Raw genomic sequence first — 19,206 nt, 5'->3', positions numbered from 1 at the left:
AGTACAATCTTGTTCAAGTGGTTCTTCTTCTTCGTTCTTTTCTTCAAAAACACCAGATAAAACGTAGTATTTTTCTTCGTCTTCGACTTGGGTGTATAAGACTCCATGTTTGTTTGTAGCGCAACCACCTTCTCTTCCGTAGTTTGTGGTTCGCTTTTCTTAGGATAATCAACTGAGTTTCCCATGTTTGGTCTCCTTGTTCTTTAAACGTCTTCTTTCTTCTCGAGTAACTCACCAAGATGTTTGTAGAGAGATCTAGTGAAGACCATAAACCACAAGAATCTTCCCTAAAGAAAGGAACTTCCTCTGATACCAACTTCATACGTATTGATCTTTGTACCTTGGTGACTATTATTATAGAGGCGTAATTCAGTATAATAATAGACGAAAATTAGAAAACAGAACACACTAGAAACCAGTTTCGGAGAAAATATCTTCTATAGATTATGAACAAGAAAAATATTACAATTCTCTCTTTGTTACGCTCACAATCTCTTTAAACAGTGGATAACCTTAAACTGTTTTACTAAGCTTGCTTTTACAATAATTAATTGCCTCACAAACTTATCTCTAGATCTGTGTATCACACGAACCTCCCTCTCTGATCTAGGTGTGTCTGTATCACAAACCATACTCTAGATGTCTTATCTATGATCTAAACATCTCTATTTATAGTTTTAAAGGTTTCCAAAACCTCTTAGGAATCTATTTCCTTATCTAAGAATAATACCTTTTATAGGTATATTTCTTTATCTAGGAATAATTCCTTTTCTAGAAAGAATTCCTTGTCTAGGTATATTTTCTTATCCAGGAATATTACCTTATCTAGGTATATATTTCCATATCTAGAAATAATACCTTGTCTAGGAAATATTCCTTTTCTAGGTAATTTCCTTATCTAGGAATATTACCTTGTCTAAGAATATTTCCTTATCTAAGAATACTTCCTAAAAATCAATATTCCTTCCCAAAGTAGATATTTATCCTCAATCCGTCTTGAGGATCACTAGTTATCGGAGAGAGGAAGATACACATGTATCACCATCATGAAATTATACACTCTATGAGATCCAAAAGAGGCACCAAAGGTGAGAATGAGAGTATGGGTACAAAGATTGACATGACAAAAGCATTTGACAGATTAGATAGGAACTTCCTCAACACCATCATGACAAAGACGGGCTTCAATGAACAATGGTGCAACAAAATTATGTAATGTATCACCACCACTACTTCTGTTGTCCTCATCAATGGCTCACCAGACTCTTTCTTCAACCCCTCAAGAGGTTTAAGGAAAGGAGATCCTCTATCTCCTTATATCTTTCTATTCTACATGGAAGCTCTCTCAAGAACCCTTATTCATGCTGAGGATTCAGGTATCATTACTGGAATAAAAATATGTGGAGGTGCACCCTCCATAAATCATCTTCTGTTTGATGATGATTGCATGGTCTTATGCAAAGAAAACAAAGTAGAAGCTCGGAATCTCATGGACATCCTCAATATCTTTGGATAAACTTCTGGAAAACTTATAAATTTCAAAAAATCAGGAGTGTTCTTCAGCAAAAACACTGATCAAAACCTCTTCTTAGGCATCAACAACATCATGGGAGTTCAAGTCCTGCAACTGGATGACAAATATCTAGGTTCCCCTTCATTTAATCACAAAAGAAAAATCAAGTCTTTCAAACCATGAGTGGATAAACTAAAACTGATACTATCCAGTGGGAAAAATGTGCCTCTAAATCCTGCTGGCAAGGAAGTTCTAATCAAAACTGTTATATCCACATCTAGTATTTATCAAATGAATTTCTTCAGAATTCCCAAAAAAACTTGCCAGTACTTAAACAAGATGCAAAGAGATTTTTTCTGGGGCAAAATCTGGAAAATCCAAGAGGATACTACCCAAAGGCTTGGACAGCAATATGCAAACCTAAACAAATGGGGGGCTTAGGTTTTATGAATATGGAACTTTTCAACAGTTCCATGATAACAAAAATTGGCTGGAGACTTGAACAAGAAAAATATTCACTCTGGTACCAACTGAAGGATGTCAAATACCTTCTGGGAAGAAATGTTCTAAATATGGATACAAAAGCAAAGTCTGGAGACTCTTGGATCTGCAAAGGAATTCTAGAAGGAATACAGAATATACAACAACAATGTAACTGGAAGATAGGCAATGGAATGAAAATCAACATTTGGGAAGACTTCTGGTAACCCAACTCTACAGCCAAGCTCCTCAAACCCAATCACTGTCCACAACAAATAGAGTTATTGTCTCATCTCATGCACCATGATGGAAGATGGAATACCCAACTCATCCACCACATTTTCAATCAAAACATTTCTCAAGCCATTTTAGACCTTAAGACCAACCCAGGGGAAGAGGATTCAATACAATGGAACTTAAATGACACTGGAAAATTCTCTGTGAAAGTTCTGTACAAGGTAAAGATAGAATACATATACAGAGATGATACCAACACCAGAAATTGGGAGACTATCTGGAGATTGGATACTGCTCCAGCTATTAAGATATTTCTATAGAAATGTGCCCATAAAATCCTCCCCACCAATGCAAAGACTGCAAGCATTCTGCACTATATTGATCCTATTTGTCAAGTTTGTAGCAATGGAGAGGAAACCATGACACATCTCTTCTTAAACTTCCCTACTGTTATTGCAGTTTAGCATGAAATCATTGGAACAAACCATGGAAAGTTTGACAACAACACAAACTTTATGGATTGGTTTAACTCCTGGTTTGATACTGGAGCTATTACTGGAAAATCAATCATATATGATACCACATGCCGGCACATCTAGAAATCTAGGTGTGACCTGGTTTTCAATCACATAAAACCAAATGCTAAGCACACTTCTCAGTGTATTCAGCAATACCTATGTGATTACAACAGACTGCACAATTTACCTACTCATGCTCTCAATGTTTTCTTCCCCAATAACAATGGGACTGACACTCAGTCAAACATTAAAATTCCTTATGATTTAAACCACTCTCCACAAGATTTTTTTTTCATCATAAGGATATGCACTATACAGAGCCCTGAAAACCTCAAATTTTTCTCTGCACTAACTATTTTGGATATTACAGGAAACAACATTGATAGCAGAGGATACTCAGGATAATTTGGAGGTGGGAAGCAACAGGAAGTGCAGATATAGCCTTCAACTGGGCTAAGGAAATGCAGCACATGAACATTGAAATACAAGCTGAATCAAAGGAGATTCTGTTAAGATTTCACTATCTATATCATCAAGCAATTCAAGGAAGGTTCAACCCCAGTTACTATGTCGAAGATACTCCAAGAAACAATGCTAAAGATAATAGCTCTAGAATCAAGCATATTTCTTTTGTGTTAAGTAGTCTTAAGTTAATCCACAGACTTCAAAATTTGGAAACACTTAATTTAGCTATCTTATGTAAGAACACTGAAAGCAGACTTAACACAAGCGCTGCTACTACCTTGTATGGCCCTTAGTTCCTTTTCTAAGGTTTTTGTATAAAAAAAAGACCAATTCCTGTGAATGAAATACATACAAGAATGAGAATTATATAATATGGATATTGTCTTTATGAGCATTGATGCATTTGTTTACGCAATTTCACCTTGGATATACAGTGGAACTGTAGGCCAATAGATAACTAGTAAATATCACATTACAAATAAATTACGCAAAAGTATATTTCTATGCCCGTATCTTTTTAATTTACGAGTACCGGATAATATGAAAGATATCACATTAAATATAACATTAAAGATAAATTGGATAATATAAAAATATCTTTTTAATTTACGAGTTTTTTCTTTTTTTAAGGTTAAATAACATCAAATGTTTTCTGAGCAAAATATCAAATGTTACTCATTTTTTACACCCAGTAACTTTTTTAGGTTATTCAACTAGTTTTGTTCCGGTCAAACTATACTTTTTTTTGAGCGAAATATCTAATGTTACTCGTTTTTTACACCCAGTATTTTTTTTTAGGTTACTCAACCAATTTTGTGCCAATCAAACTATACTAGAACTGTATTAGATACCGTAAAATGAAGGGATCTTCCCCCTTCTTGGAGGTTGGGGAGGCTGAGGAGGAGGGGTAGGAAGAGGTTTAAATAAATCACCAAAGAAAGAATCCGCTTGCTTCATCACCAATGTCTCGATAGCCTGTGCTATATACCTAAAATTTGGATCAGTAGTACCAAATCCCACTCAGCCTCAGTTTTCGGTATATACTTAAAATTTGGATCACTAGTACCATAATCCCACTTGGCCGGTCCAAAATCGGTGGATAGTGGCGACCAACATAATGCCGATATCCAAGATCACGTGGTTGTGGCACAACAGGTTTGTGGGTATACTTTCTCAACAAAATTCTCAACAGAATTCCTGAAGATCATGAGGTCAAGGCTATACTTTTTAGCATGGCCAAAGATAAAGCTCCAGGTCCAGATGGTTTTCCACCAAATTTCTTCCAAGAAAACTGGGATATTGTAGGAGAAGACTTAGTTAAAACGATACATCATTTCTTCAAGTCTAGGCATCTCCTCAAAGAAATGAATTCCACCTTTATATCCCTGATACCAAAAATTGAAAACCCAACTTTCCCAAGCCACTTCAGACCCATTAGTCTCTGCAACACCACCTACAAAATAATATCAAAACTTTTAGCTCAAAGAATGAAACCTCTCCTCAACAAAATCGTATCTCCCTACCAGTCTGCCTTCATACCTGGAAGACAAATTGCTGATAATATAGCTATTTCCCATGAAATTATTCACTAAATGAGAACCAGAAGATGTCTCAAAGGAAATAAAGGAAGTATGGGGATCAAGATTGATATGGCTAAAGCTTTTGATAGAGTGGATTGAAAATTCCTTCATACCATTATGACAAAAATTGTCTTTGATTCTGAATGGTGTAACAAGATTATGCAGTGCATTTGCACTACTTCTTCAGTTGTCCTGATAAATGGCTCCCCTGATAAATTCTTTCATCCTTCTAGAGGTCTCAGACAAGGGGATCCTCTATCCCCATACTTATTTCTTTTCTGCATGGAAGCTATGTCCAGAACTTTATCTCATGCTGAAAACTTGGGAATTATCTCTGGAGTAAAAATCTGCAAGAATGCTCCATCTATAAACCATCTTCTTTTTGCTGATGACTGTATGGTCTTCTGCAAAGCCAATCCTACTGAAGCCCAAAACCTCAAGGACATCCTCAACATCTTTGGAGATACTTTTGGTCAACTCATCAACTTTAGCAAATCTGGATCTTCTTTAGCAAGGACATTGACCCAGCTCTAATGCCTCATATATGCAATCTGATAGGAGTTCAAGCTCTACCTCTAAATGACAAGTACTTAGGCTCTCCTCTATTTACTCACAGAAGCAAAATCCAATCTTTCAAACCAGGGGTGGATAAGATGAAGAGAAATCTGTCAAGTTGGAAGAATTCCCCCTTAAATCCAGCTGGAAGAGAAGTAATAATAAAATATGTCACTTCCACATCCAACATTTATCAAATGAACTGCTTCAGAATACCAAAGAAAACCTGTCAAGATATGAACAACTTACAAAGAGATTTTTTTTGGGGGAAAAATTTGGACCACCCCACTGGATATTACCCAAAAGCTTGGATAACTATATGCAAACCAAAGGATCTTGGTGGATTAGGGTTCATGAATATGGAACTTTTCAATAGTGCAATGATAACAAAAATAAGATGGAAGCTGAAACAGGATAAGGACTCTCTCTGGTACAAATTGATGGATGCCAAATACTTATTGGGGAGAAATATTCTAAACATGAATACCAAAGCCAAAGATGGAGACTCCTGGATTTGGAAAGGGGTTCTAGAAGGAATTCAGAATATTCAACAAAACTGTGTCTGGAGAATAGGCAATGGTAACAAAATCAAAATCTGGGAGGACTTATGAATACCTGACTCATCTGACAAGCTCACAAAACCTGAAAACTACCCCAATGATATACAACTGCTAGCTCACTTAATGACAAATCAAAAGGAATGGAATTTCCAACTCATTCAGCAAATCTTCAGTCCTGACACTTCTCAAGTCATCACTGATCTTGTTATCCACTCCAGAGAAGAAGACAACATGCACTGGAATCTTAACAGCACAGGAAAATTCTCTGTTAAAGCTTTGTACAAAGCCAAAATAGAGAACTTGTATAGAAATGATCATACAACAAGAAACTGGGGAGCTATATGGAACTTGAAAGTGGCACCAGCCATTAAAATCTTTCTCTGGAAATGTGCTCATGAAATTCTCCCAACTAATGCTAAAACTGCAAGCATTCTATGCAATAGTGGGGAGGAGCAATGACACATATGTTCCTCAACTTCCCTGCTGCCACTGAGGTTTGGAAGCACATGTTAGGTGGAAATCATGGTCTTTTTAACCATCAAACTCCTTTCATGGATTGGTTCAATAGTTAGTTTCACAATGGAAGCAGCAGTGACAATACCTGCACTTATGCAACCACTTGCTGGCTTATATGGAAGACTAGATGTGATCTAGTATTCCAAAACATTACTCCAAATGCTAAGAATACAAGTCTCATCATACAACAACATATATGTGATCATAACATAATCCACAATTTGCCCCACCATGCTTGGAACACACAGGGGAATACTTATGATACTGATCCCCATATAACAACAACAGGAATTCATGTTGGGATTCCTCCTCAAAAGCAGAATTTTGGTTTCTTAATCAAAATTTGCACTATTCAGGATCCTAACACTTATCAGTTCTTCTCAACACTAACTATCACTGATTTTGCAGGCAACTATATTGATAGCAGAGGACACACAGGTCAATGGGGAGCAGGAGGAGCAGATTTAGCGTTTGGGTGGGCAGAGGAAAAGCAGCACATGAACATTGAAGTACATGTTAAAACCAATGAAATTCTGGAACATTTCAATGCTCTCTATATCAAAGCTATAAAGGGAAGATTCAGCAGGAACTATCACAGGGAAAAACAGACATTCAGTGAAGAAACAATCTTAAATGTTAAACCTGTATCTTTTGTTTTATTGGGTCTTAAACTTCTTCAAAGAACCCAAAATCTCCAATCTCTTAACTTGGTTATTACTTGTAAAAACCTTAGCAGTGGGTCTAATGTTTTTCTAAACGATGACACCACTAGCTCTTCTATCAATCTATTCCCTTAGGCTATGCCTAAGTTTTTCTAGAAAAAAAGAAAGAAATTGGAAAGTATATCGTGATTTTTTTTGAAATCAATAGGTTCTCCATTGTTAAGGTACTTGCCGGTATAGCCATAGCCGTAAAACTCTTCTTCTCCTTCCTTGTTGTTGATTTTTGTGGGCTTTAATCCCTCGTAGTTCTTAAAATCTAGCCTCTTCTTCCCTGGAGGCAACCAAAAACACACAAAAATATGAGAACTTGTATTATTCCACAAATATATTAAACTTAGCTATTATCAGCATATAATGGAAGGTGTAAATACGTACCCTTCCCTAACATGATTGGTCTCTTCTCCTCTTGAGTCGGAATTTATACAAAGTTTAGTATGAAATATGCCCAAAATTAAACTTTCATTCGGTAATATGCCCCAAAAGTTCAAATATTTAGTAATATGCCCCGCCGTCCAACATTTCCATCCGGAAATAGTTAACTAGTCAATCTCGTGTCTTGACTAGTCAATATCCCAAAAATAGGTAGAGATCAATACGGAATCATACAACTCCGACCAAAATGACGATGATGATGGTGTTGAGTGCAATAATCAAAAACAAGGAAAAATCAAATAAGCAAAAGTTATTGATACTTAGGTCCTTTATAATGGAAGTGATCGATTTGATGAAACGAATGAGCTCCCTATATCTCCGCAACAGCAACAAGGCAAAACTTTGGAAAAACAGAGTGAGTCACGTGTTCAAAACGTTGACCTTAAGACATTAGCGCCCGGCTACACTCAAGAGTGATGCTATAGCCCTCACAGGACAGATATCTCCAGGATAAAATACCCTAATACACCTACCACTAGTATATGTAGTAGATGCTCAACTTGAGCTTGGCAACTCCGAAAAAACCATAAAGGAAAATCTCGAACGCTTGAGACAACAATATAAAATATTATTTTTTTCCTTGGGGGTCCCTCTAAATATAGAGCAACCCCTTTCCCATGGATTTTACAAAAATAGTGAATTTGTTTATATAATTGACAAATACAACTTAAGAAGAAAAACTCCCCGATGTGGGACTAAAAGGTTTATATAGTTTCTTAAAACTACTAAAAATTGGAAACTCCACGATGTGGGACTAAAAAGTTTCATTCACAAAATAAAACAATAAATTACAATTTTTTATTAAAACTTTAAAAAATTATTTTTTTATTAATCGTTTTTTAACAATCCTCCACATGAATGAAAACTCAATAAAACATGAAAACACAGATCGATCTTGGTAAATCAACATCCCAACCTCACGATCCAAACAGACTGATCGTGCAAGTGTTGAAATCATACTAGTCATTTCTACGTCCTCTCCCTCACACAAAAGTGTGTTGACCCCAGGGTCATACTATGGATTGCATAAATCATAATAGTACTGAGAGCTTTCATCTTTAGTTCTCACATGGTGAGACTATAGGTATCTTTCACCAAAGTGAAAAAGCATGAACTAGTGAACCCTTAGTGACCTTTAGGTCATAAGTTCCAGTAATACCAAAACCATCAAAACGAAAATCACATAAAAAGCGCAGGAAATACCATTTTAGGCAAAGGTGTCCATGAGGTCTTGAACCTTTGCTTAGTGAGATATTACCGGAATTACTTGCTAGAGACAGTGAACTATGTCTTGAACTGCTAGTATTTGATGTAATTCGTGATATCAACCACGGGTGATATCTCCAAGATTGCTGCCAAGCTCGTGCCGTTTTGTCCAATTTGGCCCTGGACATATCTTGTTTCTCAGAATGCTCTAGAGAATCAAAGCTCATATTATCATAGGAAGCGGCCCACTTCCTCATTCAGATAGGTGAGTTTCCATAAAGAGTGTTACTGCTACACCCCACTTCAATCTTAAATTGAAACTATAGAACTTATTAAGACTTCTTAAAAGTCATCCTTCACATGCAGTCACACTATCACGTCTACACCATAGGGAAGGGACAGAGAATAAAATTCTCTGATAGTGTTCACTTTTACCCACCACAAATTAGTTGTCTCATTCGAAACCTTGATCTTGGGATCTCCAGTCAGCAAGGTTGAGTATCCTTCATGGAAAGTTTAATTTTTGAGCTTAAGCCCCTTCCCCCTCGATGCATTTCTAACTATCTCTTGGGATAAACCTTTCGTCAAAGATTGCGCGATATTCTCCTTGGACTTTATCCAATCAATGGAAATAACACCGATTGAGATTAGTTATTTTCAGCTATAGCTATTATATCTTGGCTAACACAATGTATAGATATAGATGGCACAGGCCTATCCCAGAGAGGAATGTCTTCTAAAAAATATCTTAAGCACTCGGCCCCCTCTCGTGCTTTATCTAACTCAATACTCTCAGATTCCATAATGAATTGAGCAACATATGTTTGTTTGTAAATCTTCCAAAAACAAACCCTGATGCTAGAGTGAAACATATCCACTCGTAGACTTAGACTCCTCTGAGTCAACTATCCAGTTTACATCACAAAGTCCCTCAAGAATAGCAAGATACCTTTGATAAATCAAATAAAAGGTAATAAAGTATTTTAGGTACCATAATACTCTACTCAGTGCATCTGAATGCTATTGCTCTGGACTATAATTATATCTACTTAACTTACTCACAATATAGGAAATGTCTGGACTCTTACAGTTCATTAAATTCATCAGATATCCTATAACTCTTGAGTATTCAAGTTAAGATACTCCATTACCCTTTTTTCTTGAGTCTACAAGAATAATCGTACGGAGTACAATAAGGCTTACAATCACACTGATTGTATCTCTTAAGCACAAATTCAAAATAATGAGAATGACTAAGACTACATATGTTAGATTATTTTCTAATCCTCATCCCTAAGATTACATCAACAGGAAGTCTTTCAAGTCAACGTTCTCATTAAGCGCATGTTTTTAGTGGAATTAATCACATCTATGTTTGTATCAAGTATAAGCATATCATCAACATACAATCATACAATCACACAGGCATCCTTAACAAGTTACTTGTAAATACACTTGTAAGATTCATTAACTTAAATCCACTACACATTATCACATGATAAAATTTTCCATGTCATTGTTTACGTGCTTATTTGAAAACCATACAAAGATTCGTTCAATTTACAAACTTTTTCTTCATAACCTTTCACTACAAAGTCTTTAGGTTGGTCTATGTAAATTTCTTTATCTAATTCACGGTTTTATAAAATCCGTCTTAACATCCATATGATGTATCTCCAAGTTGTTTATAGCAGCAATATCAATTAGCATCTCAACAGATTGTTTTAGATTATATCCTTTAGCTACCAACTTAGCTTAATATTTTTCCACAGTTCCACCTACCTATCGTTTTCTCTTAAAGGCTCATTTACATCCCATGGTGTTACTCCCTAGAGGTAAACTAGCAAGCTCCCAAGTATGGTTCTGACGGACTGAGTCCATTTCACTAAATGAAGCTTCTTACCAGAATGGGGTTTCTGTAGATATCAAGACTTCTTTACAAGTCTGGGGTTCAGACTAAGCTGGGCATGTTATGAAGTCTGTTTCATAAGAAGTCTCAAGTCTAATTGTTTTACTTCTCTTAGGCTCAACATCAACTTCATCTTCCTTTAAAATAATTTCTGACTATTTGAAAATAAATCTAGGGGATCAACAACACATCTCTAATGAGGTACAGGTTTAGAATAAACATGTTTAAAGAACTCAGCATCCCTATATTCCGTAATAATATTCACACCAAAGACAGAAAAAATCAGAACACACAACCAAAAAATTATGTGTAGAAGTATACTCAGCATACCCTATATGAAGACACAATCAACATTTTTGGTTTCAATCTAACTCTTTTAGGAAGAGGAATGACAACCTTAGTCAAACACCCCCACACTTTGACACACTGATAAGAAGGTCATCTACCTTTCCATAGATCATATGGAGTTTCATCTGATCCTTAAAAGGGTACTCTATTCAGGATATACTAGTTAAAAGGACTGCCTCCCCCCACAAGGTCGTAGGTAATCCAGAACTAATGGCAATTATCATCTCCTTAAGGATATGGTTGTTATGTTCAAGGCTTCTAGTTGGTTTTCAACTTCAAGTTTGTACATCTTAAGGATTCTAAGGCATCATCCTTATCCCTAAGCAAAAATAAAAGATTGTACCTCGTACAATCATCTACCAAATTTATAAAATCATCTTTTACCACAGTGGTCTTCGGTTGAACTCATGTCAACTAGGCCTAACTGAATTAATTCTAAGGACTTAGAATTAGTTTGAACATTTTTGCTAAAAGTTTTTATAGCATATTTTGATTCTACACAGATTTCACTATTGTGGTCAAAATCCAAACTAAATTTGGGTACGCAGCCTATGCTAGCCAGATTATGCATGGACTAAAAAGTTTACGGTTCCAAGTCTACCACGCAAAACATTCAATCTCACAAGAAATCACAAGAATCAACTATGTTCTCTTCATCAGTTTTTCCATTAAGTTTATATAGACCCAAAGTCCTAAAAATCTTGCCTAAAAAGTCACTACCTAGTTACAACAAGTTTTAAGGTTTAACTAAAATTTTAGATCTTTTACTATCTACAACAGAACAAGATACAAGATTCTTGCATATGCTCGGAACATGAAACTTTCATTCAATGTGAAAATATTACAGATATGAGCTTCTGCTCGACCTTTCCCTTTTATGCAACCTCTGTCGCAGATGAGTTAATCATAAAGAGTTTCTCGACATCCCCTATCCTATAATAGGAGGTGAACAGGTATTTGTTTCAACAAACATTCTTGGTGGCTCCAGAGTCCACCTACTGGTCTCTCACATTGGTTATTAAAATAACTTCCGACATCATGCCACCGAACTCGTTCTAGTTTTTTTCAACTAAATTAGCATTAACTTTCTACTTATTAAGGTTTTTATGTTGTCTATGATTTACTGCCGTGTGGCCAGGAATTTTACAAACATAACAATCACCCTTAATTAAAGTAATGTCGAATTCAGTTTTACGAAACATACCTTTCTTATGAAGACTACGCTTAGAATTGTGTTTGATGTTCTTGTCTTTGTCATCTTTGAAAGATTTATGTCCAGCCACATGCGCCTGGTAGCCATGTCCCTTTTTCAATTTCACGTCACAATTTTGATTTATACTCTAACTAGGGAGACGGTAGTTTCCCAACCACATCTACGTTGCTCCAACTGGTCAGCTTTTCCAATACACAGAACGTTGCATGTCGAAACATCGGCCAACCTCTGCTAAAACCAATCAGTAACATCCACGTGGAAACTACCCCCTTACTTCAATAAATCTCCAACGTGTCTTCCAAATTTTGAATACCATATTCGAATCATCTCACAGTAAGTCTAGATTCTTCCTTTGATACGAAACGAAGGATTTAGTGATGGTCTTCCATCATCTCTATAGATCTTTCCACGTACATCATCATTAACACCTGTAGCTTAGTAGGCCAGGTAACGATACCAAATTCATAGCTTCCTTCAACTGAAATAAAAATTTCAGAATTATTCATGTACATGACGTACACTAGTTTAACTTTTAGTAGCACCTTAAACTTGGTCTCCACGTTCTTTGTTGTCGTCCACCCTTGCTTGTGTAATATCTTTTCTTCCAAATCATTGGTATAAATTCCACAAAACTTGTTAGTTGCCAGCATATTCACCGCCGGGAATCAAGATCGGTTATCATCCCAACGTGATTAGAGAACATGATTCCATATGAAGAACACCCTCTTGATAAAACATATCTATATTAATATCCTCAAGTTTATAAGGAACCAAGACTGTTTTAGGGTTCCGGAAGAAATCACCTCGTCTTGAGTTAAGAGTATCCCGTCGTTTTTCACATCCATTATTATTGCAAATCGATAATGTCTTAAGATTGTTGGGTGCAATAATCAAAAACAAGGAAAAACAAATAAGCAAAAGTTATTGATACTTATCTCCTTTATAATGGAAGTGATCGATTTGATGAAACGAATGAGCTCCCTATACCTCCGCAACAGCAACAAGGTAAAACTTTGGAAAAACAGAGTGAATCACGTGTTCAACACGTTGCCTTTAAGATATTAGCGCCCGGCTACACTCAAGAGTGATGCTATAGCGCTCACAGGACGGATATCTCCAGGATAAAACACCCTAATACACCTACTACTAGCATATGTAGTAGATGCTCAACTGGAGCTTGGCAACTCCGAAAAAACCATAAAGGAAAAATCTCGAACGCTTGAGACAACAATATAAAATATATTTTTTTTTCCTTGGGGGTCCCTCTAAATATAAAGCAACCCCTTTCCCATGGATTTTGCAAAAATAGTGAATTTGTTTATATAATTGAAAAACTCCCCGATGTGGGACTAAAAAATTTATATAGTTTCTTAAAATTACTAAAAGTTGGAAACTCCACGATTTAGAAATAAAAAGTTTCATTCACAAAATAGAACAATAAATTACAATTTTTTATTAAAACTTTAAAATATTATTTTTTTATTAATCGTTTTTTAACAGATGGCAATGTCCCTTTCGATGCTGTTGAGATCAATGGGAACGAAGAGTTTAACCAGGCCAATGTGGGTATGCAAGGGAATGGAAATATCGAGAACTTCGAGTGGATGAATGAATTAGGAGTCAATGGAAACATTGCTGATGATGAACTGGTACCAAACAATGAGAATCCTGTAAACGAAGGAATTCTGGGAGAAGATGCAATCATTCAAGATCGTATTCTGGGTGGAGATGAAATCATTAGAGAAGGGTTCAATTATCTGGAAAATTAAGTTTTGTCGACCAGAGCCAACGTTAAGTAAAATAGGTTCGGTGCTAATTAATTTAAAACAAAAATTAAGAAGATGGTGGTGATCAACTTTGTCTTCCACTTCTTCAAAGGAGGGGCTAATCAACTCCATTTATCAAGTAATCATTTGTTGATCCGATTCAACATTGCCTACTGAAGTTTCTTTTCTAATGAGTATTTTCACTTTGGTTCTTACGTACTTTTACTAGGCGAAATATGATCAAAGAAAATGATTGGGTAATATGATCACAGTGAGTTGTTTTATTCATAATGTAGTTAAGTGGTCCTCTGTTGCTTCCAATATTCAATTTATATTTATTTACTTACATTTTTCTGGAGTACGTAAATTTTTTATACAGTAAATAGGCGACCAGAAGAATAACATATAAAGACCAAGAATCTCAGTGAGAATTAGGATTGATTTGTATGATCCATCTACCATTTCATCTCAATTATATGACCTATCTACCATCTCATCTCAGTTACCCTCTCATATCAACTATATAAGCGATTACATCACCCTCTCAAGCCATATCCTCTTAATCATATCGCGTGCCCTCTCCAGCCAACACCACTGAATCATCTCCGGTGCCCTATCAAGCCAACACCACTTAGTCATCTTCGGTGCCCTATCAAGCCAATAACAACACCACTTGGTCATCTCCGGTGCTAAACTTGTCAAATACCTTCTCTGTATTCTTATTTTATTTTCATTTGTTCATGTTTCCCTATAATCTTTAAATTCTGTGTGTACTAGGTATATAATTTAAGCTTTACAGCAAGCTTGAGTGAAAATTCTTGTGTGTATGCTATCAATGAGATCGCTGTTGATCTTTAGCAATCAGACGTTCAAAACGTACAAGTAGTGTCAAGACATGATCTCCAACTTCAATCGCTGTTTACTAGGTTCTAAATTTGATTACATACATTCCAGTAGTGTTGAAGAATATTCCGTAAGAAATCAGGTTAATTAATTGATGAACTACTTACCTTGAATCGCTAAAGAGTTCTGAATTTTGAAGTCGTTAAACCTGACTTCGAAAACTCAAGCTTGAAGCAAGAAAGTATGCGCGAATTATTTTTATTTTTATTCCTTAAACAATTCGTGCAGACTTTCTGGCTGCAAAGCTTCAGTTGGTGGATGTGATTGATCTTATCTCCAGCGCATACCTCCATATCTCACCGGAAGCAAATATCAAAGCAGGTATTTAAAGGGTACGTTTTAGTTGTCAAGTCCGAATCCCGATTTCTACAACCAAACAAATCGAAAGTGTTTTTGGTTTCCAAAATTTCACCAGTTTCCCAAAATAAACCTGGTAACGGAACCGTGTAAATACTGGCCAATCAAACCAATTGAAAAGAATAATACTGGAAATACGATGCCCCGTCCAAAGCTGAGAAAATCAATAACCACGAAACTAAGTGAAGTTTTTTTATTTATTAATTGCTTGTAAATTGTAATACATATGGAAGCTTCACATAACGGGGAAGCTATTCCTGCAATTATATTATTATGCAGTAGCATGACAAGGAGGAAGTGGGTAATCGCATAGACCAGGGTTGCCCACAAAAGAAGAGGCAGGATATGGAAAACGATGAAGAGGAATTTTCCCTGTCAACTTGTTATGCGACACATTCAAATGTCCAATAAGGCTCTTCAAATTTATGAGACCTGAAGGTATAACTGACTGGAAACAATTGTAGGATATCTCGAGGGAATTCAGCCTTGTCAAGTCTCCTATCCATGTCGACAATTCTCCGGAAAACGCGTTACGTGAGAGATCAAGTTCTGTCAGATTTTTAAGATTGCCAAAACTAGAAGGAACTTTACCCGTAAGACGGTTGTTTTGTAATTTCAAGAGCACCAGATTTGTGAGATTACCGATACTGACAGGTAATTCTCCTGTCAACATGTTGTTCTCCAGGAATAAGATTTGGAGTGGTATCTTTCCGATCAATGACGGTAACCTACCGGTCAGCCTTCAATTTGTTACCTGACATTTTACAACATCTAAGAGAGATTAGCTCTGAAAACAAATTACTCGGAAGGAATTGTGTGATAATTTACCAAGTTCCGAAGGAATTGATCCATTTAGTTTCTTCAGGTGATTAAGGTTAAGAATTTGAAGAAACTTGAGATTACCCAAAGATGGAGAAATTGTTCCGATCATATACCCAATATCTAATACGCCATCAGGTCTGGAAAACAAGCCAGGACGAATTACATGTATGACTCGACCATTTGAATGATCACAAGCAACACCATCCCAATGGGTACAACAATCGCCGTCTTTACTCCAAGTTCCTAATCGTTTATATGGACCATCATCAATGATCTTGCTCTTGAAGTCAAGCAGAGCTGCTTGATCAGTTTCATGACATGCTTTTGTTGTTTGAAATGAAGAAAATGAAAAACAGATTAAGAGAAAAATTGAACTGGATTTTCTTATGTTACCAGTGAACCCCATTGGAGACATAGAAAGAAGAAACGAGGTAGATGCTTCTATAGTAAGATGATAATGCCCAAGATTTGAAGGTGTAATTTATAATGAGAAAAAAGAGATGCATTGTGGCTTCCAGCGTGTAGACGTCTCTAAAATTAGGTAAAGGGAAGCTAAAGACTTTAATTCGGATACAAGTTGTCAACGACGGGCACTACCACGTACTAATTAATTATATAGCTGGCAATTATCACACAAGATAGTTGAGTCATTAATTAAAAGCAATTAACTAACATTAAAGGCAACTTAACTTTTCAGTCATCTAGAACTATTATATTCGAGGAATTTCATGTTTAGTCCAAAAACCCGATCCGGGATTACTATGTAGTCCAGCGGGATAAACAAATTATCCGCTGGTCCAAAAATGTTTAAAAATAGCGGTAATTACCTTTATATTCATAACACGGGATTATGTCAGTTCCTTTTACATTTTTCTTCTTCTCAGTTTCTTCTCTCTCAGTTCTCTCTCTTCTTTCAAATTCAGTTACCGAAATTTGAAATCAGTTACAGGAAAACGAAATCGATAAAGGTCATCAACAACAATTACCGAAATTTGAAATCGAAAATCTATCAACAACAGTTACAGAAAACCTAATTTTCAGACCTAATTTTCATTTCATTCAATTGAAGAGAGAAAATGGTATTGAATAGAAAAATTAAGAGGACAATTACAGAAGAAATTACAGAAGAAAACCCTTCTCCAGCAAAAAGAAGAAGAAAAAACGATGATGATTCACCAACAACAAACCCCGAAGAAACCCCCCTGATGTTACTCCTTCACCAATAACAAGAAGTAGGAGTAAAGTTGTTACTCCTTCACCAACAAAGAGGAAGAAACATATCGATCAGAAAAAAGGTAAGTTGTTGTCGTTTTTCTTTTTGATTTCTATGCTCAATGGAATCACTACATATTTGTATGTAGTGTCTGGTATACATGTTTACATATGTTGTATATGTAATTTGAGACAACATATTGACATGCAGTGTGTGATTCATATGTTTTTTGTTCAATAGAAACACAACATCTCTGTGAGTCATATGTTTTACATGTTTTTCATCTGTTGTGTATGTAATTTGACACAACATATTGACATGCAGTGTGTGATTCATATGTTTTATATATGTACTACATATCAATATGTTGTATGCAATTTGTAGTTATTGATATGTAATGATAGCATCTCAAATTCATATGTGTGCTACATATTATTATCTGCCTGTAATATGTAATGTGTACAAAAGTTTTGGTTTACAAAAACAGCAAAAACCAAAGGAAAGAAAGCAGCTGCTGCTCCTGAAGCAAAAAACAAAAGAAAAACAGCAGCGACAACTACTAAAGCAAAAGGAAAAACAGCGACAAAGGCTGCTACTCCTTCACCACCAGCAAAGGGGAACAAAGCACTTGTTCTGAGAGCTGCTACTCCTTCTACAAAAGGAAAGGGAAAAGCAAAAAGGGGGAAAGTAAAAGCGCTCCTGAAAGAAGGTTTGTAATGTTAAAAGTGAAGATAATTCTTAATAACGAGTGGGCTCTTCCCCCTCGACCCCCGTAAATTGTGGTTCATATGTAGTTATCAGTATGTAGTTATAAAATTACCAGTATGTTGTGGTATTTGATATGTAGTTGTTTCATGTTGATGGTAGATACATTAACTACATATTTTATATGGTGTAGGGGAAGAGAAGGGGAAGAAAGCAGTTTCCTTGAGAGCTGCTACTCCTTCACCAAAAGAAAAAGGGGGGAAAGAAAATGTAGAAGGTATGTAGTACAACTACATATAAGAACAAAGCGTATGATTAATATGTATCCTTAATAACATATGTTTATGAGTATGTAATGATGCATTGTTGTGCTTGTTTTTGGTATTAAGTGTTTTTACATTTTTACTGTATCAAAGCAGATACATATGCCATATGTACTATTACAAATCGATATGTAGTTAAAATAATACGTAGTGGTATCTACTATTATATATCAATATGTAGAGGTAAATACTTATACTCTCGTAACATATTACTTATCAATATGCAGAGGTAAATACTTATACTCTCATAACATATTACATATAAATATATAGAGGTAGATACTTATATTCTCGTATGTACTGTTAATAATATGTAATTTCAAGACTTGGTAGATATTACAACTACATATTGATGATGTAACTACATATTTGATGTACCATATTGATATGTACTGTAATAGTTTTTGGTTCTTGTTATTGTGTAGGTGCTAATAAGCGTAAGAAAGGAGATAGAAAACCACGAAGTCTTACTTGCTGAAAGCATGCAAATTGCTGAAAGCATCTCCACCAGAAATCAGTTGGCAGATGACACAAAAATAGTCTTACTTGCTAAAAGTAATCTGACAGTACATATCACTATTTACCCATTTTCTTTTCTTTTTATTCTTGGTTACATTTCATTTCATGAGTTCAAGAATGTTCAAAAACATATATCTAATATGTAGTGATTTTTAATTTGAATTTGGGTTTAACTTTAATGTAGTGATATTTCAATTGTGTTACTTAAACATGATTTTGTGTTGTTGATACGAGAGGGCGCTGCCCTCTCGACCCCGGTGAAGATGGTGAATCAGCTGGAAAACCAAAAGATGTTCTAAATAATCTTAGTGGAAGATGGTTAAACCACAAACCAGTACATATTT

General features: G+C 35.7%; 2 protein-coding genes across 3 annotated transcripts; both read right to left on the bottom strand.

Moving 5' to 3' along the window:
* Positions 1-15,468: 15,468 nt before the first annotated feature.
* Positions 15,469-16,538, bottom strand: LOC113320173 (DNA damage-repair/toleration protein DRT100-like). 2 transcript variants are annotated; one of them, XM_026568110.1, is made up of 2 exons: positions 16,109-16,538; positions 15,469-16,034 (listed from the first exon to the last, which is right to left on the bottom strand). In XM_026568110.1, the coding sequence occupies exons 1-2, from the start codon at positions 16,515-16,517 to the stop codon at positions 16,009-16,011; spliced, it is 435 nt and encodes a 144-aa protein (XP_026423895.1). In that variant the 5' UTR covers positions 16,518-16,538; the 3' UTR covers positions 15,469-16,008. The 2 variants fall into 2 exon arrangements, with proteins under 2 accessions (XP_026423895.1, XP_026423896.1); XM_026568111.1 differs by having other exon boundaries at positions 16,184-16,538.
* On the bottom strand, positions 15,552-15,953 carry LOC113325181 (putative receptor like protein 25). The gene has a single exon (XM_026573394.1). The coding sequence runs from the start codon at positions 15,951-15,953 to the stop codon at positions 15,552-15,554; it is 402 nt and encodes a 133-aa protein (XP_026429179.1).
* Positions 16,539-19,206: the final 2,668 nt, after the last annotated feature.

The sequence above is a fragment of the Papaver somniferum genome, chromosome 11 (assembly GCF_003573695.1).
Source record: "Papaver somniferum cultivar HN1 chromosome 11, ASM357369v1, whole genome shotgun sequence".
Lineage (NCBI taxonomy): Eukaryota > Viridiplantae > Streptophyta > Magnoliopsida > Ranunculales > Papaveraceae > Papaver > Papaver somniferum.
This window is presented reverse-complemented; position numbering and strand designations above follow the sequence as displayed.

Excerpts from the sequence above, each read along its gene's own strand:
- LOC113325181 (XM_026573394.1), bottom strand. The coding sequence starts at position 15,953 with ATGTTGACAGGAGAATTACCTGTCAGTATCGGTAATCTCACAAATCTG.
- LOC113320173 (XM_026568110.1), bottom strand. The coding sequence starts at position 16,517 with ATGTCTCCAATGGGGTTCACTGGTAACATAAGAAAATCCAGTTCAATT. Across the intron at positions 16,035-16,108 it reads ATCAATTCCTTCGGAACTTG|GTAACAAATTGAAGGCTGAC; the intron begins GTAAATTATCAC and ends GTAAAATGTCAG.